At 58.1% G+C, this 25,137-nt stretch overlaps 2 protein-coding genes across 2 annotated transcripts in view; one reads left to right on the forward strand and one right to left on the reverse strand.

Annotated features, from left to right (window-relative positions):
• Positions 1-716: 716 nt before the first annotated feature.
• Pias4 (protein inhibitor of activated STAT, 4) lies at positions 717-18,068 on the forward strand. Its single transcript, XM_013022935.1, has 10 exons — positions 717-1,140; positions 10,581-10,665; positions 11,739-11,780; positions 11,934-12,024; positions 12,108-12,236; positions 12,320-12,425; positions 15,354-15,427; positions 15,560-15,720; positions 17,382-17,512; positions 17,613-18,068. Exons 1-10 carry the CDS (start codon positions 717-719, stop codon positions 17,876-17,878), a joined length of 1,509 nt encoding a protein of 502 aa, XP_012878389.1. The 3' UTR covers positions 17,879-18,068.
• A 6,037-nt stretch (positions 18,069-24,105) lies between these two features.
• Zbtb7a (zinc finger and BTB domain containing 7A) overlaps positions 24,106-25,137 on the reverse strand; it is a 5,336-nt gene continuing 4,304 nt past the window's right edge. The window contains exon 3 of the mRNA XM_013022642.1: positions 24,106-25,132. Coding sequence (XP_012878096.1) covers positions 24,977-25,132 — 156 coding nt within the window. The 3' untranslated portion in view covers positions 24,106-24,976. The remainder of the gene's footprint in view (positions 25,133-25,137) is intronic.

Raw genomic sequence — 25,137 nt, forward strand, 5'->3', positions numbered from 1 at the left:
CTTTCAGGTGCAAAGATGATGAAAAAAAAAAAGAAGAACCTAAAATAGATGTGGGGGGCGGGGCAGTGGGAGGAGCTCCTGCCGCATGGAAAGTTGGAGGGGGGCAGGCTTCCTGGTGGTGGACAGGATGGTTTGGAACAGCTCTCTCTCGGACACCCTGGGTCAGCCAGACACCCCCCAACAGGCCATCGGAGCGCTGCGTGTGCTTGCTTCCCTCAGAACATGGTGATGAGCTTCCGCATGTCCCAGTGTTATGCATTTCCCTGAATGCTGTGTGTGTGTGTGTGTGTGTGTGTGTGTGCGTGTGCGTGTGCGTGCGTGCACTTCCCTCAGAACATGGTGTTGAGCTTCCATGTGCCCAAGTGCTATGCATTTCCCTGAGTGCTGTGTGTGTGTGCGTGCGCACTCATGTGCGTGCTTGCTTCCCTCAGAACATGGTGTTGAGCTTTCGTGTGTCCGAGTGCTATGCATTTCCCTGAGTGCTGTGTGTGTGCGTGTGTGTGTGTGCGTGCGCACGCATATGCGTGCTTGCTTCCCTCAGAACATGGTGATGAGCTCCCATGTGCCCAAGTGCTATGCATTTCCCTGAGTGCTGTGTGTGTGTGCGTGCGCACTCATGTGCGTGCTTGCTTCCCTCAGAACATGGTGATGAGCTTCCGTGTGCCCGAGTGCTATGCAATTCCCTGAGCGCTGTGTGTGCTTGCTTCCCTCAGAACATGGTGATGAGCTTCCGCGTGTCCGACCTCCAGATGTTGCTGGGATTCGTGGGCCGCAGCAAGAGTGGCCTGAAGCACGAGCTGGTCACCAGGGCCCTGCAGCTGGTGCAGTTCGACTGCAGCCCGGAGCTGTTCAAGAAGATCAAGGAACTCTACGAGACACGCTATGCCAAGAAGAACGTGGAGCCTGGCCCACAGCCCCACCGGCCCCTGGACCCTCTTACCGTGCACTCCACCTACGACCGGGCTGGCACGGTACCCAGGACTCCGCTGTCGGGCCCCAATATTGACTACCCTGTGCTCTACGGAAAGTATCTAAATGGACTTGGACGATTGCCTGCCAAGACCCTCAAGCCAGAAGTCCGCCTGGTGAAGCTGCCCTTCTTCAACATGCTGGACGAGCTGCTGAAGCCCACCGAGTTAGGTGAGTAGCCGCTGCCTTGCGCCGCCTGTCCCGAGGGACCCTGGGGTTCGTCTTTCCTGGCAGCAAAGCCACTGGGTCTACTGTGGGTTACTGTACCTGCGAAACAAATTGCCCCCAACCCAGCTGCTTAACACAGCAGCTGTGGAAGCCGGGCACCCATGGCTCCTAGCTACTGAAAAGACAGATCTGAGGATCAGAGTTCCAGCCAGCTGGGAAAGTTCCTGAGATTCTTATCTCCAATGAACTACTGAAAATCCAAAAGTGGGGCTGTGGCTCAAATAGTAGAGCCCCAGCCTTGAGCACAAAAGTTCAGGAACAGTGCCCAGGCCCTGAGTTCAAGCCCCAAGACCAAGACAGACAGACAGACACACACACACACACGCACACACACACACACACACACACACACACACACACAGAATAAGCTGTGGGTTTGTGGACAGATTTGCAGTAAACTGGGAGCATCTGGTTCATACCTCTGAGGTTGTAGAATGTGGGCCACCTACTGGGCCACTCATCTGAAGGGTTGGCTGAGGCTAGAAGAGCCCTTCCTCAGACTGTGGAGGCTGCATGCATAAGTTATCTGAATGTCCTTAGCCTGGTGGCTCTGGTGTCCCAGAGTGAGTGTCCTGAGAGGGAGGTAGAGAGCCAGCTTCTGTGAGCACACACACGGCCCAGCTGGAAGCCACAGTCCTTTGTTAGGAGCCCAATGGGGCTGGAATTCCCATCTCCTTACCTCAGCCTCCCCGGTGCTGGGCTTACAGGTGTGGCCACACCACCCCTTCCCTTTTGCCCTGTTCCGTTACTTTTCCCATCACTCACACAGAGGCCTTCCACTCACTGTGACCTGTGCTTAGTCCTTGTAGAAAGGGGCTGAAAAATGGTGTGTGACCCTCTGACCTATCTGGAGGGAGGACATTCCCAGCAAGGAGGCCTCAGGTAACCTGACAGCCAGCTCAGGCTGGGGGCCACAGGGTGGAGATGACAGATCCAAGCTCCACTGTCCTTCCTGTCTCTGCTTCTTTGTCGCAGTGTTGATGGAGCTGGGAACTAGAACTTGGCTGTAGGAGCAGTGTGGACAGGCCAGGCCCTCTCCCTGGCAGTGTCTGTCACCTAGGCTGCAGGGAGGCTGGGCGCCTGGTCTCAGCCTCAGATGCTGCCCCTAGTTCAGGCCAGAGGAGGCCTTACCAGCCCGGACTCGCAGTGGCAGGTCCCCCTAGCCCCTCAGCCAGAGCCAGACAGCCGTTCCTGACCTTGGTGGGCTCCTACCCAGCACCCAGCTTTTACTAGGTACTCAACTGGCACCATCAGCTGGAGACCTGGCCCATTGTGTCCGGCTGCCTGGTTACCCTCCCATCCACGTGCTCTCACAGCCAGTATTTATGGGCATCTGCAGGTGCCTCACAGTGCCAGGAGCTGGGCTTGCAGCACGGACAGACAGGTAGAGCCCTCTGCCCTCCCGTGGGTGGCCTCCTGCGGCACCCCACTTGGAACTGCAGTGTACACCGCCTTCCTTGGTACCTTCACTGTTGTGGCAGAGTGGGTGGGTCTTAACTCCCCAACCCTCTCCACCCCCACTGGGCCCAGTGGTTCAGAACCTCCATGCCTCCCCCACTGCTGACCCAGCTTCCTGCCTGGCCCTGGGGCCTCTCTGGCATGCGCCGCCATTCAGCACAGACTAGTGCCAGCCAGCCCCCTCCGCTCCCCTCCCCTGCTCTGGTGGAGGGGGAGAATGAGGAGTGGTTGATGGTTGATCTGCCCTCCTGCCTGCTGCCTCTGGGCTGCAGGAGGTTGGGAGAAGGGCTGTGGTTTCTGGCGGGGCTGCAGGAGAGGGAGGGCAGAAGGACTGGCATGGGTTCCATCCTGCAGCCCCCAGAGCCTCCACCTTCTGCCTGATGCTGGCTTTCCTCTGGTGTGAGCCATTGCACTCTGATCTAAAGCTCCACCCTCTGGTGTGCTCTGCTGAGACCTTGCATGGTGCAGGAGACTGGCACCAGAACCTCTTTGAGCAGGTTGGCCTAATAGTTGACTGGGGATCAGAGCTCATCCCCGGTTCTTCCTGGCTGGCTTCCCCAGCCTGAGTGCTCTTTCAGTTCCTCCCTTCTCTGGGCTCTCCCCGGAAGAGTATGGGGACCTCGGGAATGGCGGGCGATTCTGAAGATCAGTTTGGACTCTAGGAGTCTGGAGAATGACCGAAGTCACAGGGAAGTGTGAGCCAGGCTGGGTGCTGGTGGGTCTGGGCCGGAGGTGACTGGATCTCCCTGTAGGGCATGACGGGCCTCCTCCCTGCAGGGTGGGCTGGCCTCCCGCTTGCTCCACTGCTCCGCCCCACAATGCATCACTGCCCTGGGCCCCCCCTGGGACCCTGGTCACCTGATCTCCGGGAGAGCCTGCTCCCCTGTTTGCACCAGCAGCCTCTGCTGCACTTAGAACAAAGAGGCCGCACGCCCTCCCTTCCTTCCCCTCCCCATAGCGGGGAGGCCTGAGAGCAAACCCCCCATCCCACCAGGGCACCACCTACCATGGGCCCTCATGCTCTGGGGGTCCTGAGGGGCTTCCTGGGGCTTAGGAAGAGCACAGACTCTAGGCTGGAGGCAGTTGGCCTCATGTTCCGGAACCCATGGTGGTTCAAAGCACCTCACCCTGGGCATGGCTCTCCCCACCATGGAGTGCTGGCATCGCCTGAGGCCTGACCAGGGGCCAGTTCTGTCTGCTGCCCCTTCCTCCTTGCCCTGGCCACGACCCACTAACCGGAGCGAGGCCCACAGGCTCCGATCCGATTCCCCGGAAGAACCATGCTGGCTCTGAGCTCTGGGCTAGAGCCTGCGCCAGGCAGACAGGAACCATAAATCACCCCGGTGGTGTGCTGGGTGGGGGAGGGGAGGCAGAGCAGCCGCAGACCAGGAGCTGGACCCCGAGCCCAGGAGAGCATGGCTGGCCGTTATAGAGACACAGGAGCCACTTCTGAGGGAGGGCCCATGCTCAGAGAGGTTAGGAGCCTTGCCCAGGCTGCCACAGCAGGCTCATCTGTCCTCCCAGCACGACCCCTTTCCCCACAGACAGCACCTGCGCGGCCTTAGCACAGGGGTCTCTGGGTGGCTTTCCAGCCAGGAGCCAGGCAGGCCAAGGCAGAAGGCCATTGCCTGATCCAGGGCCCAGGAACACACGGCCCCTGTGTTGCTTGAGGATTAGCAGCTGGAACCTGACCAAGGGGTGCAGGCGAGAAAAGAGGCCATCGTGGGAGTGGGTATGGGAGTTGGGGAGGCGAACCCCAAGCTGCTCTTGCGCCCAGAGCTGGGTGGCACTGATGCTGGCTGAGGAGCCTGGCGCAGCACGCACACGCCCCTCACCTTCCTCCTAAGCCTGGGCTCGGAGTGTCAGGAGCCATTACTGTGCATTTGTGAGGATGGTGGCCTCGAGGGCCCAGGAGGGTGGGGCGTGTGCTCCTGGCATGGGGGCATGGGACGGAAAGTGCCAGGCAGAGGGGGCTCGCTCATGCCACTGAATGGCCCATTGTGTGGGCGAGTATGGGGTGCTGGGGCAGGGACACAGCCGACGGAGGGCTGTGGGGATCACTGCGGCTTCTCGTCCAGCTTGCTGGTGTGTCTTCTTTGTATGGCTGTCAGTATTGGAGCTTGAACTTAGGGCCTAAGTGCTATCCCTTAGCATTGTCACTCAAAGCCGGCGCTCTACCACTTGAGCCACAGCTCCACCCAGCTTTTTGGTGGTTAATTGGTGGTTAAGAGTCTTACAGACTTTTCCTGCCCTAGCTAGTGTCAGACCTCAGTCCTCAGATCTCAGCCTCCTGAGTGGTAAAGATTATAGGCGTGAGCCACTAGTGTCCAGCATTGCTGGTGTGTCTTATGCTTAAAACTGGACCCTTTAGGGCTGGGAAGTTGGCTCAGTGGTAGAGCGCTTGCCTTGCATGCATGAGGCCCTGGGTTCCATTCCTCAGCACCACATAAGCAAAAAAAAAAACAAAACTGGACCCTTTAGAGTCACTAAAGAGGCTGAGGGTATGGTGTCCTTTGGAACTGTCTGGGTTCTATCCTGTGCTCTGGAGCCTGGGTAGTCACATTCATCCCAGAGTGGGGGAGTCAGAATTCCCCCCCCCCCGCAGGCTGTTGGGGTGGGCTGGAACCATTCTGCTCCCTCTCCCCCTCTCCCCCCCTGCCATTCTGCTCACTTTACCTCTAGTCTTCCAGTCCTGGCAGCCAATGTCCACCTGTCCAGCTGACCGGCCTCCTCCTAGCTCCACCCCCTCGGGCTGGTGGTCAGCAGCCAGAAGGAGCTTTTCTTTCTCTTCTGGTTTGTTGGGACAGGGACTAGATAATGTAGCCCAGGCTGGCCTCAAACTCCATGTGCCTACCCATAGCAGTTGACACCCTGCCACTCCAGCTCCGACTTTTTCGGGGGGGGGGGGAATAAGGAATACCAGTCCCAGAGCTTGAATATGGGGCCTGTTCCTAAGCTTTGCTAGCATTCTACCACAGCTCCAGTTCTGTGTGTGTGTGTGTGTGTGCGTGCGTGCGTGTGTGTGCGCGCGCGCGCGCAGTTTATTGGAGGTAGGAGCCTCACAGACTTTCCTGACTGGGCTGGCTTTGAACCATGATCCTCACATTTCAGCCTCTGATCCTCAGATTTCAGCCTCTTGAGTAAGAGTAGCTAGGATTACAGACGTGTACCACCAGCACCCTGTTAACCTCTAGTCCTTTTTACCTTATTTTTCAGGTAGTCTCTTGTTTTTGCCGAGGGATGTACTCAGTCTCCAATCTTCTTGTCTGTGACTTCCATAGCTAGGATCCCAAGATCACAGATATGATCTTCGCACAGAACCACCCCTTCTCCTGGACCTAATGCTGTGCTGGCCCACAGAGCAAAGGGGTAGAGGTGGGAGGCAGGTCTTGCAGGAAGTCAGGCAAAGAGGGCAGGCTACAGTTTATAAAGCACAGGGACGGATAGGAGTGTTCCAGAAGAGGAATATAGGTGGTCATGCCTGTCATTCCAGCTGTTTGGCAGGATGAGGCGGGAGCGTGGTGAGTTCCAGGCCAGCTGGTCCACATAGCAAGACAGGGTTGAGGTGTGACTTTAGTAGTAACCATTTTCCTGGCAGGCACGGGAGCCAGGTTCTAGTGCTAGGTGGCTCAAGCCTGATATCCTAGCTACTCAGGAAGCTGAGGTCTGAGGATCATGATTTGAAGCCAGCTCAGTCTGTGAAAGCCTGTGAAATTCTTCTCTCCAATTAACCAGCAAAACGCCAGAAGTGGAGCTGTGGCTCAAGTGATAGAGTGCCATTCTTGAGCAAAAAATCTCAGCGGCAGTACCTAAGCTCTTAAGTTCAAGCCCTAGGACTGGCACAAAGAGAAACAAGAAAGGAAAAAAAGACACTGGTCTCAAACACTGCAGGGAAACCAAAAGAAAAAGACTCAGCAAGAGTGCCAAGGCCCTGGCAGGCGAGGGGGAGGTGGTGGCAGCCCCTGTGGAGTCCAGGCCTGGGGGGTGGGACCCGTCCCACACTCACTGTGGACAGGGTTCCGCTGGACCCGTCATCCCGGAGCCAAGAGATGGGCTGAGGGAGAGGGTCTGTGATGCCCTGGGGTTTGAACTCACCTCCAATGAGGAGTAGAAGTGCTGTGGGTGCTGGGGATGTAATCCAGGAAGGCCTGGGAGAGCGGGTGATTGGAGGGAGCTGGGAGATGAGGGAGTGGCTGGCTTGCCCCTGGCCAGCCTGGTAGAAGCAGGTTTGGGGACAATGGCACGGCCCAACCTCACCTACACACAGGAGCCCTTAGGAAGTACTCCTGATTCTTGGTCAAAGAGAAACTGGCGTGGCCTTCCGAGCTAGGGACCAGCCCTGGACACCGAGACCTTGCAGGCCAGGGGGGCATGGCGTGTTGACTTTCCTAGCCAGTGTCCAGCGTCCAGCGTCCTTCTCCCCCCCCCCCACGCCTGCTCAGATGTCAGCCCTGTGAGGCCTTCCCTGCACCCTGCCCTGGAGTAATTGCTCCCCACACACCTGGGCAGATCTGGGCGCGTCTGCTCCCCAATTAGACGCCTTCCTTCTGGGCCCTAGCCCTGGCTCCACAGTCTGCTATCGCCCAGGGACCAGCGAGTGCTTAACAAACAAACTCAAGCCGGCCGCAGCCGCCTCTTCCTGGGCACCCAGAGAAAGCAGCCTGTGGGGGGGGGGGAGGCCCTCCAGGGCTGGATCTGAACCCCAGCCGCCGGCTTCTAAGAGTCCTAGGTCTGGCCTCTGCATCACCTGGTCTCCAGGTTGGGATTCAGAAGGTTCTGGCACTTGGCCTGCTGGGGTCAGGGGGCAGTCATAGGCGGTTGTCATAGGCACCTGGCCTTGTCCACAGAACCCTTTGTTTTTTTGTTTTGTTTTGGCTTGTTTGGTTTTTTCAGTCGTGGGGCTTGAACTCTGGGCCTGGGCGCTGTCCTTCAGTTCTTCAGCTCAAGGCAAATGCTCTACCACGAGCCACAGTGCCAGTTCTGGTTTTCTGGAGATAAGAATCTCACAGACTTTCCTGCATGGTCTGGCTTTGAACCGTGATCCTCAGATCTCAGCCTCCTGAGTAGCTAGGATGACAGGCGTGAGCCACTGGCACCTGGTTCCCTTTGTTTTGTTTTGTTTTTAGTGCTGGTCCTAGGGCTTCAACGCGGCCTCAGCTCTGTCCCTGAGTTTCTCTATGTTCAAGGCCTAGTGCTCTACCACTTGAGCCTCTGTGCCGCTTCCAGCTTTTTCTTAGTGGTATATTGGAGATGAGAGATTCATGGACTTTCCTGCTCTGGCTGGCCGCAAACTGTGATTCTCAGATCTCAGCCTCCTGAGTAGCAAGGATTACCTGCATGAGCCACCAGCGCCTGGCCAGGGCCCTTTAAAAAAAAAAAAAAAGACTTTTACTCTTGGTGGCAACTGGAGTTTGAACTCAGGACCTTATCCTTGCTAGTCAGCCCTGTGATTGCCCCAGCCCTTCACTGGGAGAGGTCACAGAAGGCACCACTGGCCTGAGCATGCCCCTGGAAGGGCTTTTGGGGCCATAATTTATGGGAGCATTGGCTGTCCCTGCTCTAAGTAGTTTGCAGGGTGAAACTAGGCATGTCCCTCCAGTGTCCCAAGCCCAGGGGCCCAGGCCTCGTATCCCCTCTTCAGGGACTCCCCTAGCCAGGGCTTCCATTGGATTTTTAAAAACTGTGTCTAGCAAGGTATTTTGGTCCACACCTGTAAATCCCAGCACTGTAGAGGCTGAGGCAGGAAGATCTCAAGTTGCAGGCCAGCCTGGATGCATAGTAGTAAAATCCTGTCTCCAAATAAGACCTTAGCACACAGGGTGCTGACAGATGACAGATACAAGTCACCCAGAGAGGACACTGGGGTCTCTGGAAACAGGGCAGCCTTCCCTGCAAGGGATGGGACATCTGAAGGCTTGGGAACACATGAGCGTGCTGGGACTGCTCCCTGTCCCCTCCTCCCGAGTGTTATTGTGTAGTGCAGTGTACACTCAGCACCCAACAAAAGTACTCAGGAGGACGTGGTGCTGTGGCTCAAGTGGTAGAGTGCTCGCCTGGAGCTGAAGGGTACATGTTCGAGACCGAAAACAAACAAAAACCTCAGGAGAGAGCTCCTTATCCAAACTTCCAGGGTGTCTGCCCATCGACCTGTCTGCCTACTTACCAGTCATGCCAGTAATGGGGTTTGACCTCAGGACCCCTGCTTGCTACGGTTGCTTGTTCCACTGACACTACTACTTGGGCCATGCCTCCGGCCAGAGTTTTTACTGATTATACTTTATTTTTCGCCAGTCCTGGGGCTTGAACTCTGGTCCTAGGCACTGTCTCTGAGCTCCTTTTTTAGCTAAAGCTAGCACTCTACCACTTGAGCCATAGATCCACTTCTGGCTTTTTCTGTGATTAATTGGAGATAAGAGTCTCGTAGGGGCTGGGAAGGCGGCTTAGTGGTAGAATGCTTGCCTAGCATGCAGGAAGCCCTGAGTTCAATTCCTCAGCGCCACGTAAACAGGAAAAGCCGGAAGTGGTGCTGTGGCTCAAGTGATAGAATGCTAGCCTTGAGCAAAAGAGGGACAGTGCCCAGGCCCTGAGTTCAAGGCCTAGGACTGGCCAAAAAAAAGTCTCCTGGATGATACTGTAATGCAGTCCGCAGATCTCAAATTCCTAAGTAGCTAGGATATATAGGCGTGAGCCACCAGCGCCCCGCTACTGTTTATTTTATTTTATTCTATTGTCGATCATGGGGCTTGAACTCTGGGTCTGAGCGCTGTCCCTCAGCTCAAGGCTAGCACTCTACCATTTGAGCTACAGTGCCACTTCTGGTTTTTTGGTTTATTAGAGATAAGAGTTTCTCGGACTTCCTTGCCCAGGCTGGCTTTGAACCTAGATCCTCAGATCTCAGCCTCCTGAGTAGCTAGGATTACAGGCGTGAGCCACCAGTGCCCGGCTACTGTTTATTTTAGAGATGGAGTCTTGCGGCAGCTTTTCTGCCCAGGTTGACTTTGAACCACAGTCCTCTGGATCTCAGGTGTTTTAGGGCATGAACTCCTGGAGCCTGGCTTATCCCACTTTTTATTTTTTTGGTCGGTTGTGGGTCTTGAACTCTGGGCCTGCAGGCTGTCTCTGAGCTCTTCAACTCAAGGCTAGCGCTCTACCACTTGAGCCATAGCACCATTTCCGGTTTTCTGGTGGTTCATTGGAGGTAAGAGTCTCATGGACATTCCTGCCTGGGCTGGCTTTGGACTGCAATTCTCAGATCTCAGCCTCCTGCATAGCTAGGATGACAGGCGTGAGCCACCAGTGCCCAGCTTCTGCTTTTTTTTTTTTTTAATTAGCAATTACTTGCCCCCACCGGTCCCCAGGTATGGCTTTGCCGGTGTCCCCCTGATGTAGGAGTACTGCATCCCTCGCTTACTGAAAGCATTCTCTTTGAGCCCCCATGGCTCTGTCAGTTATGAGAGGGAAGAGCCCCACTGCCCTCAGAACTTTCCCGGCCCTCTGCTCCAGTGGTGGTGTGACTGTGAGTAAGGCCCCACGGCCCTCTGTCCCTGCCGGCAGCCAGTTCTGTGCCTTCTGCTCCTGTGCCCTGGGAGGCCCTGGGAGGCCCGGTGCCTCGCCCCTGCAGGCCCCGCGCCGGGGGCCCCAGCGCCGCCATGGCTACCGCTGAAGGGCACATTGCCAGCAAGGGCGGGCAGGCAGGGCTCACCAGGGGGCGCCACCATCTCTTACCTGCATGGCCTGAGCTCCACGAGGGCCCCTAAATCAGGACCACAGCCAGGTAGCACTGTTGTTTCCTGCCCAGCGTCCCCCCTCACACTCCGCCCTGGATGGCTTTGCCTTAGTCCCCAGCTGTCAGCAGCTTCCTGTTTCCTGTTCCTGGTCTGAAGAGGGCTGGCCGTGGCCATGACCCTGACCCTGTCTGCCTTCAGTCCCACAGAACGCCGAGAAGCTTCAGGAAAGTCCCTGCATCTTCGCCCTGACACCCAGACAGGTGGACCTCATCCGGAGCTCCAGGTGTGCGGCCCCGCCCTCCGCCTCAGTGGTCACCCCCGGCTGACCTAGGCCCCATACCTCTCCTGCTTGGGGATGGCATGTACTTTGACCTTTGACCCTAGAGTGACATGTACTTTGACCCTTTATCCCTCCAGAGGTAGATTTTTCCCCTCTCCACCTTTTTCTTTCTTTCTTTTTTTTTTTTTTTTTGGGTCGTGGGGCCTGAACTCTGGGCCTGGGCGCTGTCCCTCAGCTCTTCAGCTCAAGGCTAGCACTCTACCACTTGAGTCACAGCGCCACTCCGGGTTTTTTCTTTTTGCTTATGTGGTGCTGAGGAATCGAACCCAGGGCCTCAGGCATGCAAGGCAAGCGCTCTACCACTGAGCCACCTTCCCAGCCCCCTCCCCACCTTTTTCTTTGCCAGTCCTGAGGCTTGAACTCAGGGCCTGGGTACTGTCCCTGAGTTTCTTTTGCTCAAGGCTAGCACTTGAGCCACAGCGCCACTTCCAGTGTTTTCTGCTTATGTGGTACTGAGGAATGGAACCCAGGGCTTCATGCATGCTAGGCAAGCACTCTACCACTGAGCCACCTTCCCAGCCCAGACGCCCCCTTTTAACAAGCTTCCTCCTCCCCCCACCCCCAACACCGCGGACACTGCTGGTAATTCTCTGGGGTGGTATTCTGGGCCCTGCGCCCTCTCCATGCCAAGAGCGCCTGATCACGACAGCTAGGTGTCCCCAGGCACAGCCCTGGGTCCCCGGTGAGGCCGCGAGCCGGCCGCGCGCCTGCTCCAGCTGCAGCAGAACCACGCTGGCCATTGAGCAGACACACCGTGTCCTTGGGTGTCCCTGCATGACCCACCTTGGCCCCCAAGGCCCTGAGCGATGCCCGCTCCCCCAGCGAGGCCAGGAGCTATTCTTTTCTCCAGGGGATTCAGGGCGGGACTTGGGCAGCATGGGACAGGTGTTGCTGATGCCACCTGCCAGCCTCTGGCTGCTTGGGGTGGTAAAGGGCTGGTCAGTGTGGCGTGGCGTGGCGTGACGCTGCCTCCCTGACCCCCTCTTCCTCCCTTGGGTCCTGTTGTGCATCCATAGAGAGCTTCAACCTGGAGTGAAAGCCGTGCAGGTGGTCCTCAGGTACGCCCCCTGCCCTGTACCGCCCCCCCCATCCGCACCCCCTTCTCCACTGCCTTCTTGGGGCTCACCCTGAAGCCCAGATACCCGCAACCCCTGTCACCCTCACTGGACCCAGTGTGGCCCCTGCAGCCCCTGGGTCGCCCCGTGTTACAGAATCTGCTACTCAGACACCAGCTGCCCTCAGGAGGACCAGTACCCCCCGAACATCGCCGTGAAGGTCAACCACAGCTACTGCTCCGTCCCGGTGAGCGCCCTCACAGGGGCGGCGGGGTGAGGTGTGGGGAGAGGGGGACCGCTGCAGGGGCCTGAGCAGCCGCGTCCCCCCAGGGCTACTACCCTTCCAACAAGCCTGGCGTGGAGCCCAAGCGGCCTTGCCGGCCCATCAACCTCACCCACCTCATGTACCTGTCCTCGGCCACCAACCGCATCACTGTCACGTGGGGAAACTACGGCAAGGTGAGCCGCTTGCCCGCCCGCCCTCACCCCCCCCCCCCCCCGTCGCAGCACCCTGACCCGCCCCACACCTGTGCCCCGTGCAGAGCTACTCCGTGGCGCTCTACCTGGTCCGGCAGCTGACGTCGTCGGAGCTGCTGCAGAGGTTGAAGACGATCGGGGTGAAGCACCCCGAGCTGTGCAAGGCACTGGGTGAGCACACGCTTGGCCTGTGGCCAGAGCCAGAGACTGGGGCCCTGGGCCGCCCCGGCCTGCCCACCCTCCCCGCTGTGAAGCACCGGCGTGGCCAGGGAGGTGTTGGGGTGGGGTGGTGACCGAGGTGGTGGCGCAAGGGCCACCCTGGGGGGAGAGGGGCCAGACAGTTGGGTCTTGTTCTGAGAGCAGCTCAGAGCCTCAGGAGGGCCGCTGCCCCGGGGTAGACACTCAGGTGAGCGGTGCTTGTAACAAAAGGGTTATTTTGTTTTTCATTTTGGCAGTACTGGAGTTTGAACTTGGTTTGAACTCAGTGTCTTCCCTTGCTCAGCAGGTACCTAGAGCTGAGCCACACCACCAGCCCTTTGGGATTTAACTTTTGTTTTGTTTTGCTTTTGTTGGTCGTGGGGCTTGAACTCTGGGCCTGGGCGCTATCCCTGACTGAGCTCTTCAGCTCAAGGCGAGCGCTCTAACACTTGAGCCACAGCACCATTTCTAGTTTTCTGGTGATTCATTGGAGACAAGAGTCTCCTGGACTTTGCTGCCCTGGCTGGCTTTGAACCGCGATCCTCAGATCTCAGCCTCCTGAGTAGCTAGGATGACAGGCGTGAGCCCCTGGCACCCGGCTGATTTAATTATCTTTGGGGGCTGGAGTCTCACAAGTTTTTGCCCGAGTTCAGCCTCAGACTGCTATCCTCATACCCATGACCTCCCGCATAGCTAATATGAAAGGCTTGTAGCCCCACAAACGGCTTGTTGGTTGAAATGGCATCTTGCTGACCTGCCTGGGGTAGCCTCAAACCATGATCCTCTAATCTCTGCCTCTTGTTTGTTTGTTTGTTTGTTTTATGCCAGTTTGGAGCTTGAACTCAAGGCCTGAGTGCTATCCTTGAGCTTTTTTTTTTTTTTCTGAAGACTAGCACTCTACCACTTGAGCCACAGCTCCACTTCCAGCTTTTTGGTGATGATTAATACTCCTATGAAGAGTCCAATGAACCTTCTGCAGGCCTGAACCAGTGGTACCAGATTCCCCAAGAAGCTTTTAAAAACAACAGCTAGAGCCAAGCACTTGTGGCTCACGCCCATAATCCTAGCTACTCAGGAGGCTGAGATCTGAGCATCTTTGCGGGCAACCTGGGCAGGAAAGTCTATGGAACTTTTTTGTTTGTTTTTAATCAGTCTGGGCTTGAACTCAGGGCTTGGGCACTGTCCCTGAGCTTTTTTGCTCAAGGCTAGTGCTCTACCACTTGAGCCTCAGTGCTACTCCTGGTTTTTAGGTGGTGAAGAGATAAGAGTCTCCTCACAGAGCATTTCCTGCCTAGGCTGGCTTTGAGTCACGATCCTCAGATCTCAGTCTCTTGAGTAACTAGGATTACAGACATGAGCCGCTAGCACCCGGTGCATGAGACTCTTATTTTCAATTAACTACCAAAAGCCACAAGAGGAGCTGTGGTTTAAGTGGTAGAGTGCTAGCCCTAAAAGCTCAGGGACAGCGTCCACACCCTGAGTTCAACCCCCCAGGACTAGCATGTGTATGTGTGTGCGTGCGCATGTGTGCGCGTGCACGCACGCACGCACACATGCACACATTCACACACAACACCCAATACTTAAGAGTTTGAGAAAGACAGCTGTACCTAGACTGGCAAGAGCAGATGCTGTGGTCCTCATCGAGCGCCACCAAGCAGCTGTGTGGCTGGGCAAGTCATTGGTGGTCACTTTCTCAACAAAAACCCATCTGTGCTCCTTGAGGGACAGTGCGGGCTGCCTGGACCCCACCTGGCTGGAGCACAGCCGCCGCCTCAGCCCGCCTACCCAGCAGAGGCGCGCGGTGAGATCAGGCCCGGCCATGTCCCTCAGAGCAGGGTGCTGCCCGGTGTTCGGGGCCTGAGGGGTTGGGCCACTCTGATCAGCAGTGGGGAGGGTCTCATTTGTCCCCAGACCTGGGCCTGACTTGTGGCTGCTACTTGGGCCTCCCAGCCTGTGGGCTCCTCCCAGCCCCAGGCTGCTGAAACCTCCTACTGCCTGGTCCCTGGCCCGGGGTGAGGGGGCGGGGGGAGCAGGGAGGGAAGCAGCCACGTTGCTCACTGCCCCGGGGATGGGGCTGGTGTGTGCTGGGCAGGCCTGGCCGTGGGCTAGGAGCCTGGCTGATGCCTCAGGCCCCTCCTGCTTCGTGCACTGTCTTGACATGGGGGGGTGGGTAGCAGTGCCCCTAGCCCCGCTCAGCCTGGGGCTCTGGTAGAGTGGGAGTGTTGGGTAGAAGTTCATACTGGAGTGTGACGGCCGTGGCCATGCTCAGCACCAGCAGCAGCCAGGTCCTCACCTGGCCCCCTGGGAGAGAGAGGACACAGGTCATGGGCAGGTGGGGGACACTCAGGTCAGGGATGGGGAGCAAGAGGAAGCTGTGCTGATTCTTGAGGAGGGCGGGGTGCAGCATCCTGGCAGCCAAGGAGGGAGAGGCCATCTGCCCTTTGTCTGGGGGGCTGGGCACACACCAGATGCCCCCAGGGCTGACCTTGGGGAGCATCGCCCCCAGTGGGGCAAGGCCGCCCCCCATTACGAGGCTCTTCCCGCGGCAAGAGCCAGCTGTCCGTTTGTCCTGGAGGCGAGGCTGCAGGGGCGGCTCGGTCCCCTCCCCGAGTGGCCTTTCTGCGGCAGAGTGAGGATCACAGTGCTTGTCTGTGCTGTCTGTGGGTCTGTGCTGTCCAGATTGTTCTAGAAAAGTCTTGGAGTCCATAGCAGCTCTGTAGAGGGTGGGAGCCTGCGGGGCCGCCAGCACCAGTATCCGGGCATGCGTGCTTTCGTCCAGTTGTGGTCAGAGACGAATGACGCTGGTGCTGTGGCGTGGGTCTCCCCATCTGCGTGTTAGGGGCCCAGCGCAGCACCCTGCCCCCCCTGACACCACCTCTGCCCCTCTGCCCGCCACAGTGAAGGAGAAGCTGCGCCTGGACCCCGACAGCGAGATCGCCACCACGGGCGTGCGGGTCTCCCTCATCTGCCCGGTGAGTCCGGTGCCGGGTGGGTGCAGGGTGGGGGTCCCGCACAGCCTCTCCTCTGCCCAGCGCTGTCTCCCCAGTCATACGGGCCCATGAGAGGCTGGGGTGGCACAGCCCACTCACCCCGCCCTCCCACAGCTGGTAAAGATGCGGCTGTCGGTGCCCTGCCGGGCAGAGACCTGCGCCCACCTGCAGTGCTTCGACGCCGTCTTCTACCTGCAGATGAACGAGAAGAAGCCCACATGGATGTGCCCGGTGTGCGACAAGCCTGCCCCCTACGACCAGCTCATCATCGACGGGTGAGCCTCGGGGCCCAAGGAGCATGCCCCCTGGGGCCCTGGTGTGCCTGAAAGAGTGGAGCCAAACCCTTGGGAGACATGGTCAGCAAAAGGCCGACTCCTGGCCGCGTGCGAGGCTGCAGGGCGGCACAGGGGTCCCGCCATCGGCCATGGTGACCTTCTGTCAATCATGGGGTTTGAACACGGTCTCTGAGCATTTATCACTCAAGGCGAGCGCTCTACCTCTCTGAGCCGTGGGGCCCCTTGCAGTTTTCTAGTGTTTCATTGGAGATAAAGAGTCTCATGCCTTTCCTGCCCAGGCTGGCTTTGAACTGTGATCTTCAGATCGCAGCCTCCTGAGGAAGGATGACAGGTGTGAGCGTCTGGTGCCTGGCTCACTGTGACTTTTCTTTGTTCCTCCTCACACCAGCCAAGCTCTCCACGGCTGAGGGGCTCTGGGAGCGACTGTCCCCATGTGGTGACCTCTGCTGGCTCCTCCCCCAAGTTCTGGCCACACCCACTCCCAGGTGGCACCAGCCTGGCATTGACCCACAGTGTAGACTTGCACCACAGGGCGACTAGGCATGCACCCTTCTCCCCTCGAGAGAGACTGCTCAGGTCTTGAGTTTCTAGAACCTGAGCCCCATTGTCTGGCTTGATGCTCATGCCGCCTCCAGCTACACCCCTCTGGTCCCCAAGTCACTCAACCAGCATGGAGCCCGACGGTAATGGAGGGAGAGGCCTCTGCCCTGTCTTCCCCAGCAGACCCCTTTTTCAGCGCACGTCCTTCCCCTGGTCACTGGCCAGACACCCTCCTTTTCAGATAAGGAGGCTCCCCCAGCTCCCAGATGGCCAGGCCAGTGACTTGCACTCAGGTCCACCGGCTCCGAGGCCAGGTCCTCCCGGAAGGCCCAGGGCGCTATCCCCGCCTGGGTGCAGGGAGCCGGCCCCTGGGACCACGGAGGACCTGGCTTGAATGGCTGCTCTGTTTTCAGGCCAGCAGCTGTGGCCTGTGCCCTCCCCCCGCGCCTCTGACCGCTCCAGGGCCTCTGGCTGGGCAGGTGCAGACGCCAGGGCCCGTCTCCATCTTGTCAGGACAGTGAGAGTTTACAGGCAGGACCCTGGGCCACGCAGAGCGCCATCCACACACACGTGAACGGGTGTGGGAGACCATGGGGCCGGGGCAGCCTCCACGGCCCCTGAGAGCGGCCCTGAGCTGCATGGTCCAGGCCACCTGGAAGTGGGTGCAGCTTTGGCCCCAGGCGGCATGGCGGGGCTGGGCTGGGGGGGGGGCGCAGGGGGGAGGGAAGGGGGTCTGGGCACCATCCGCCCCTACCAGACCTCTGTCTCTCCGACTGGCCGGGACGGCACATAGCCCCTGGTGACTCCCCCAAGGCTCTGTGGACCAACCAGTACCCCCGCTTTGGGCCTGTCCCCCACTCGCTATATGGGGTTTCCCTGCCTATGGCATCGAGCCCCGCCTTTTAGGCCTCTGTTTGTCTTCTCTAAAAATAGAGTATTGGAAAAAAGGGGGGGGTATTGGGATGGAGGAGGAGGCGGAGCTGCCTGGAGACCCCGCCCCCTCCTGGCCTCCATAGCCCTCAGCCCTGGCTTCTGGCCGGGAGCCGGGAGCGGGCCAAGGGGTGCCTGGCCACCCACCCTCACCCACCTGCCCACCCCAGGCTCTTGTCCAAGATCCTGAGCGAGTGTGAGGATGCGGATGAGATCGAGTACCTGGTGGACGGCTCGTGGTGCCCAATCCGTGCCGAGAAGGAGCGGAGCTGCAGCCCCCAGGGCCCCATCCTGGTGCTTGGTGAGTCCCCCCCCCCCCCCCCCACACCCCCCGGCCCCTGGACACCGCTCTGCGGAGCGCAGCATCCCGAGTGCCCGTGCCCCATCCCTGTCACCCGCAGGCGCCTCCGATGCCAGCGGTCTCCTGCCGCCCCCCAGCGTGAACAGTGGCGGTGGCAGCGGCCCGCTGGGCAGTGCGGGCGGCGGGCCGGGTGCCCCGGGTGTGGAGAATGGGAAGCCGGGAGCCGATGTGGTGGACCTTACGCTGGACAGCTCATCTTCCTCAGAGGACGAGGAGGAAGAGGAGGAGGAGGATGACGAGGACGAGGAGGGTCCTCGGCCCAAGCGCCGATGCCTCTTCCAGAAGGGCCTGGTGCCAGCCTGCTGACCGCGGGCCGCTGGACACTCACTGGTGCTCACCATCGAGGGCGGGCGCGCAGGCGCGGGGTGCGCGGGGAGGAGGAGGCCTTTGCTTTCCTTTCGTGGGTCACTTTGTTTTCTCCGCTCCGCCCCTGGCTCCCGGCACCTGTACCTCTGGACTCCTCTGGGGGATTAAAAAAAGTAAAATGACAAAAAAAAAAAAGTACAAAAACAAAAAACAGAAAAAAAAAAAAACCCCGACTTTGAAGAATAAGGCAAAAGCCACCACACAGCCACCTCCCCAGCTGGAGCCCAGGCCCGAGCCCAAGCGGGGTCCACAAGTGGTGAGCAGCTGGGACCCAGGACGCCCCACAAACTCCCCCCCCCCGCCCCGCCATTGCCTGCAATGCCCGGGACCCTTCCAGCTGGTGCAGGGGACCCATGGGGTGGGCACGGGCCAGACCTGGCTGGTGACCCTCGCCCTTGGCTGTGTCTGTTCCCTTGCTTTCTCCGCAAAATGCACAGGCTGGAGCCCTGGCAGCCTTGCTGTGCTGCGAGCATCCTAGCTAAGAAGCCATGGAGGGGTGGGGGGGGCGGGGGGCTTGGGGGGGGGTTGGGGAGGGTGTGCGCCACAGATGTGTTGTATTTTTTTGAAAGTGCAATAACTTGGTATTCAGAAGGCTGGGCTCCGGGCCAGGCCTCCCCAGGGAGGTGGGCCCCAGAGGCGCGGCACCGTGTGGCGTGGGGTGGGGGGGGTCTCAGTTTTCTAGCCAGCTACCTCGGTAACTCCAATTCAGGTTAACTTCCCTATGGAGCAGCACAGATGCCGCCGCCCGGCGGGTGGGCGCGGGGCTCCCGCTGGCTCCTCCTTTTCGTCTTGCTCTTGGGTTTCCCGGCCCCTCCCTGGGAGCCTCTCTTCCAACAGGGCCTGGCCTGCACCACACCAGTCCGGAACCCCCTCTGCTGGGGGGGGGTCTCAGAGGGCAAGGGGGGGCCTCCAGACCTCCAGGCCCGGCGCCGGGCAGCCACCGATTCTACACAGAACTCTCCGAGTCAGGAAGCAATACCTTCAGGTCTAGAGGACGGCCGGCAGCCTCGCGAGGAACTCCGCCGGCCACGCCCCACTGGCAGCCCGGGCGCTGTTTTCTAATATTTGTATTCTAATTTAATTGTTTTTTAAAAATGCAAATAAAAAGGTCACGGTGAAGCCACTGAGGAATCCTGAGGTGTTGTGTGCTGCTGGGGTCCCGGCCACTGTCCTGTCCCTGCGGGGATGCTCCATCCTCAGCCCAAGGCTGTCCTTGGGGGACATGGCCCAAGTCACTGGGCGGGGGGAAATGCCAGTGCTGGCCTCAAGCTGCCCCCACCAAGTGCTAAAGGTGATGAACCGGGACAGACGGCCATGGGATGGTCACTACCTGTCGGCAGGACCATCACACTGCCAGGAGCAGGGCAAGGCCCTGGCACATAAAAGGGCCGCACACTGCCAGGCGCTGGTGGCTCACACCTGCCATCCCAGTGACTTGGGAGGCTGAGATCTGAGGATCGTGATTCAAAGCCAGCCCGGGCTGTGAGACATCTCCAGTGAACCTCCAAAAGTTGGAAGTAGCCAGCTACCGGTGGCTCACACCTGTCATCCTGGCTACTCAGGAGGCTGAGATCTGAGGATCGTGATTCAAAGCCAGCCCAGGCAGAAGTCTGTGTGACTCGTTTCCAATAAACCACTAGAAAACTGAAGTGGTGCTGTGGCTCGTGGTAGAGCGCTAGCCTTGAGCTGAAGAGCTGAGGGACAGCGCCCAGGCCCCCCCCCCAAAAAAAAAGTTGGAAGTTGAGCTGTGGTTCAAGTGCTAGAGTACCAGCCTTGAGCAAGAATAGCTCATTGCCCAGGCCCTGAATTCAAGCCCCAGGACACACACACAAGATCCCCATTGGTAGGAAATGTGAACAACAGGTGGGTTCAGAGATGTCTTCCAGGGGGGCAGGGACTGTGGAGGGACAAGGTAACTGCTCATGCAGATGCAACTTCTTGGTAGGATGGAATGTTCCGGAACTGGACAGTGTATTAAAAACCAGGAACCAGGCACTGGTGGCTCACGCCTGTAATCCTAGCTACTCAGGAAGCTGAGATCTGAGGATCACGGTTCAAAGCCAGCCTGGGCAGGAAACTCCGAGACTCTTATATCCAATGAACCACCAGAAAACTGGAAGTGGCGCTGTAGCTCAAGTGGTAGAGCGCTCGCCTTGAGCTGAAGAGCTGAGGGACAGCGCCCAGGCCCAGAGTTCAAGCCCCACGACAGACCCCCCCCCAAAAAAAAGGTGAGCTGTTTGGTGTGGAGATTGTACCTTGATGAAACGTCAAGTGGGGTCTCCTGCCCATCTCGTCCTAATGTGTGGCTACAGCCTGGGCTTCAGCAGGCCCCGGGGTGTCATGGCGGCTCAGGGCTGCCTGAGTAGCCCAGGGACCCCAGCCCATGTACACCCACTAGCTGGCAGCCAGCTCCCCGGGTGATCTCACACAGCTCTGTGCCTCTGAGCATGTTGCCAGACAGGAGCGAGGCCAGGCCTTGCCAGTCCCCTGTGCCCAATTCCAGGAAGGAGTTCCGAGTAGATCAGGTGCTGCCCCCCGCCCCAGCCAGCCCTGCTGGCTGAACCATGGCTGGCTGCAACAGTGGGAGCCCGGGGAGGGAGACTCCTCGCTCAGGGCCTGCAACGACTTACTGCCACTCTGTCAGAGAGAAGGCCCCACAGCCTCAGGAAGGATGCTGTCTGTGGGGACAGCTGGGGATGGGACCTCGATGGCCTCAGGCCACACCCATGATCTTGTAGACCTTGGGGCTGACTTGGGATGAGCACCCAGGCCCGGCCAGTGTCCTTGCTGCCCTCGGCCCCTTTCCAGCACCCATGGGCCACTACCCCCTGCCTGGCCACCCAGAGCTGTGGTCACCTTCCTTCCCGGGGCGCATCCTGACACCCAGCCACACATCCGGGACCCTGCCCAAGATGGACAGGAGGGTCTGAGTGGGGGGAATCCCACCTCCCACCCCCCCCACCGGCACCCCCCCAGCAAGACACACGACATAGAAATCAGGCAAGGAGGCGGCCGCGGTCGTAACAGGCTGCATTTAGTGGTTTTTTTCTTTTTTATGTACAAGAAAAATGAAATTTTTTTGTTTTTTTAATCATCTTTTATGTTTTTTGTTTTTTTATTACTTTTAAAGCTTCTCCCCCCACCCCCAAAAAGTGCATTTTTATCCATTGATTTTTTTTTGTTAAATCTCCCCACTTTATAAAGACTCTCGAATACAGTCCATGGAATGTCTTGTCTGTGCTCTGTAACCCCTGGGCACCACCCCTTGCCCACCCCCCGACTTGCCAGGCCTGGCCCCCCAAATCCAAGGCACCTCATATCCAGACCTGGAGTGGCAGGAGACCACCCATCCATAGCTCTAGGCAGCCCTAGCCACAGGCTGGGGTCCCCTGGCCTCTCCATTTCCTAGCCTCCCACCCCCACCCCATGTCAATCTAGCTCGTCTGACCTCTGAGATTTGCGACCCCTTAGCACTGAGCCCACACAAGGCCCTGACCTGTCCTGCGCCAGCCAGGCCCCGTCTGGAAAGGCTGCTTCCTCAGCTTAAATAACTCTTTAAAATAAAACTGCAAATATAAATATCTTTCTCTCTCAAAAAATAGGATTTTTGCTTTTTTTTTTTTGTTGGCTTTTCTTTTTTCCTTTACCCCCCCCCCGGGCCCCCTTTCTGGTATTCCTCTTAGCCTGTGTCCCTGTGTCATCTACAATTCTGGCTACCTGGACTGTCTCCATCCTGGGGAATGCAGCTGATCCCTGCCTCAGTTTACCACATGCTACCTTGACTGTGCCTGACATGGCCCAGAGGACCCCCTCAGGAGGAAGCCACGGTTAGCTGTATACATTAGGGTGGTAAGTCTCTGGCTGCGGTGCAGGGGTGTCTCTGGCTGGGTGGACTTTGGTATGACCCGCTGAGTCCAGGCTCTGCTTTACATTCACTAGTTTCCATGTAGTTGGTTTTATTATTTTTTTTTATTTCTTGTTTTTTTTTTCTTTTTTAATCTCAAAAGGTGGAGGGGGGCAAGGCAAGGAGCAGCTACTACACAGGGCCATTCCTCTCTCTAGGGCCCTGCAGATTTGGGGACAGTGGCAGGCGGTACCCCTGCCTGGAACTACGCCCCCCCCAGGCCTGGCCCTCACTCTCCTGCACACACCCGCACACAGCACCCACTCTTCACCAGGTGATGATGAAAAGAACAATTTCACTTGGTTTTGTCTTTTTTTTTCCTTTTTTTTTTTTTGTTTGTACCAGGCAGTTAAAAAAAAAAACACCAAAAAAAAAAACACAAAAAAAACCCCAAACAACCAAACAAAAACCTCTCTGTAACATCCTCCAAGACAAACAGCCTCCTCAAATGGTTCCTGAAACACGTAAATTCAGCAGTATCTTTGGCAACACCTTTATCACGACCTTAATTTAAAGAATAAAAATAAAATCGATCCACGTCTATATACAGTATGTGATTGCGCAGAGTTGGGGCAGGGCCGGGTTGGGCTGGGGGACGGGGCGGGGGGCGGGGGTCCCGGCTCTGGGCCCATGCAGACGCTGCGGCCCCCAGGACGGGCTAGCGGTTAAGGCAGAGTTGGGGGGCAGGGCTGGCGGAAGCTGAGCGCGGAGCTGGGGGGCAAGGGTCTAGTGCAATTCCAGAGGAGGTCTGTGTTCAAAACTGCCACTGGCAGGCTGTGGACCCCTACTCCTACCAGGGTCCCCACAGAGCCAGCCCCCTATGTCTAGAGGCCCCCACCCCTAGCAGGACATGTGATTTGAGAGTTGGTTTTATTGCGGGGGGGGGGGAAGAACTTGTCCCCCCCGGGGGGGGCCTCTTGGGGAGTAGGGGGTGGCCCCTGGCCTGGGGTGCTCGAATTCCCAGCTCAGCCTTGATAGCTTGTTCTCCAAAACAGCTCGCCTGGTGACAGTGACACTTGGGGGGGGGGCTGGGGCCTGCCCCTTCTGCTGGCCCGCAGGGGGAAACCTGAGACATTTCGGGGTGCTGAAAGGCTGGGGAGGGGACAAAAACTATCCAGTAGAAACTGAGAGAAAAAAAATTATCACCTTCTTCAAAAGCTTCCCTTTAAAAACAAAAGGACAAAAGTGGGGGAACGCAGGGACCCCCCCCCTGGCCAGGCACCAACAGGAAGGTCCCGCGCGAGGCTCTGCGATGCAGCCAGGAGGGGCTTCCTGGAGCCGGCAGCGCTGTCCTCCGCCTCTGGCCTCTGGTCCCTGTCCGTGGCCTGCGGCTCGGTCAACACCGGGCCTTTGGGGAGCCAGAGATTGGGGGGAAGACAGGTGCGAGCCAGTTACAGTCAGTGCCTTTGATTAAAAATGGGGGGAGCACGTCCAAGATGGTGACCCAGGAGGACAGCCATGTTGGAGGGCAGGTGGGGGGGAGGGGGAGGGGGAGGGAGGCTGGGTGGTCCGGCTGGTTGGAAGGCCAGCCTTCTCGGGCCCATCCCTGAGCTGGGGGGGCAAGGAAGGAGGGAGCCCCAGGGGCGGCCACCCCGAGCCAAGACCAAATGCAGGAGAATCGGGGGCGGGGGGGGGAGGCTGGCACAGACTGGGGGACCCCATGGCTGCCCTCAGTGCAGGCCCTCCCCACCCAGGACGGTCCGCAGGCCCCTCAATGGCTACCTGGCCGCCTGGCCGCCCCCGTCAGCCTTGGGGAACAAAACTGGATTCTATGTTTGCGGTGGGGTTTTTTTTTTTTATTGTTTTGTACAAAAATAAATTGACTTTTAGGAATTCTCTTCTGCTTTCTCTCTCTCTCTTTCTCTCGCTTTTTTTTTGTCTTTTCAATTTTTCATAGAAGTTGGATACAACTTGTAAACATGTTTTTAAATTAAGAATTAAGATAAAGTACCCGTTCTGTTACAAAGTGCCAAGACTTCTAATGTGGTTGCTTGCCTGTGGTTGGTTTTCTCATTCTTCCTTTCCATTTTGTAAAATCTTGGTTTTTATTGCTTTTGTGACATTGAACTTCGGACCCTCTAGCTCCCTCGCCCCTCGCTGCCCCCCCCCGCCCTCTGAGACCCTGGTCCCCCCGATCTTGGCTGTCTTCACCCCATCCTGCCGCCACTTCTAAGTATATCATATATATATATATATACACACACACATATACACACACGTGGACAGACAGACATCCATATATACGTGTGCATGTGTATATATATATATATTATATCTATATATAAATTTTGTTTTTCAGGAGGAAAAAAAAATCTAAAAAGTGCTTGAAAAAGTGGGGAGGGGCTTGGGGGGACGGGGTCAAGACAGACATTTGCAATCTCCAAATGTGGGGTCTCGGGTGGCTGGGGGTAGGGGAGCCCTGAGTGGTGGTCCCAGGCTCCCGCCAGGTTTAAGTGCCATGGAGGAAGGTGGCGGGAGCCCGGGCCACCCTGGAACCCCCTGCAGCCCCCAAGCCTGCCCCCGTCCCCAGGCCTGGGAATAAATAGGTTTGTGTCTCGGCGGCCGAGGGGTGCAGAGGTGCGAGGTCACAGGCGGGGCGGGAGGCGGGAGGCCAGTGGGGAGGACTGAGGGGAAGACCCCCCCCTTTAGTAAGTGCCCTGAGGAAGGAGGGTGGGGGGCCAGGGACCATTTAGCGTCCGCTCAGAGCAGACAGAGATCATTTAAGGTCTTGTCTGAAGACTCACAGAAACCCAGAGGGGAGGGGCACGAGAGCTGGCCCTGGCCCCGCCCCCCCCCAGTCACCCCAATCCAGCCTGGAGCCCAGGGCTGGAGAACCAGGCTCGGATCAGGCCCCCTGCCCATAGTGGGCGCCCCACAAGACCCCATGCCAAGCCCAGACCCCCCCAGCGGACAGGGCGGGGGACATGGGGGCAGGAGGGGCCCTGTGGAGGGGGCTTCATGAAGGCGACAAATCTGAGAAGCAGTATCCTAGTTCTGTGACGTCATATATATATATCTGTATATATATATATAGATAGATAGATAGATAGATAGATATCTGTACGTAGATAGGTTTCTTTGTGTCTGGGGTGGGGTGGCTCCTCTCGGTCTCGGAGTTTCTGTTCTTTTTGGTTTCAGGCGAGCCTGGCTGTGAAGGGGGCCTGGGCGGCGGCCGCCCCGGGGCCCCCCGCAGCGTCGTCTCCGCCGGCTCCAGCTACATTCAGGCGGCCCGGGCCGTCGGGGCTGGTGGCCTCATCGTCCTCCTCCTCGTCGTCCTTAAAGTGCTTCTCCTGGC

The sequence above is a fragment of the Dipodomys ordii genome, unplaced genomic scaffold, assembly GCF_000151885.1.
Source record: "Dipodomys ordii isolate 6190 unplaced genomic scaffold, Dord_2.0 Scaffold64, whole genome shotgun sequence".
NCBI classification, from domain to species: Eukaryota; Metazoa; Chordata; class Mammalia; order Rodentia; family Heteromyidae; genus Dipodomys; species Dipodomys ordii.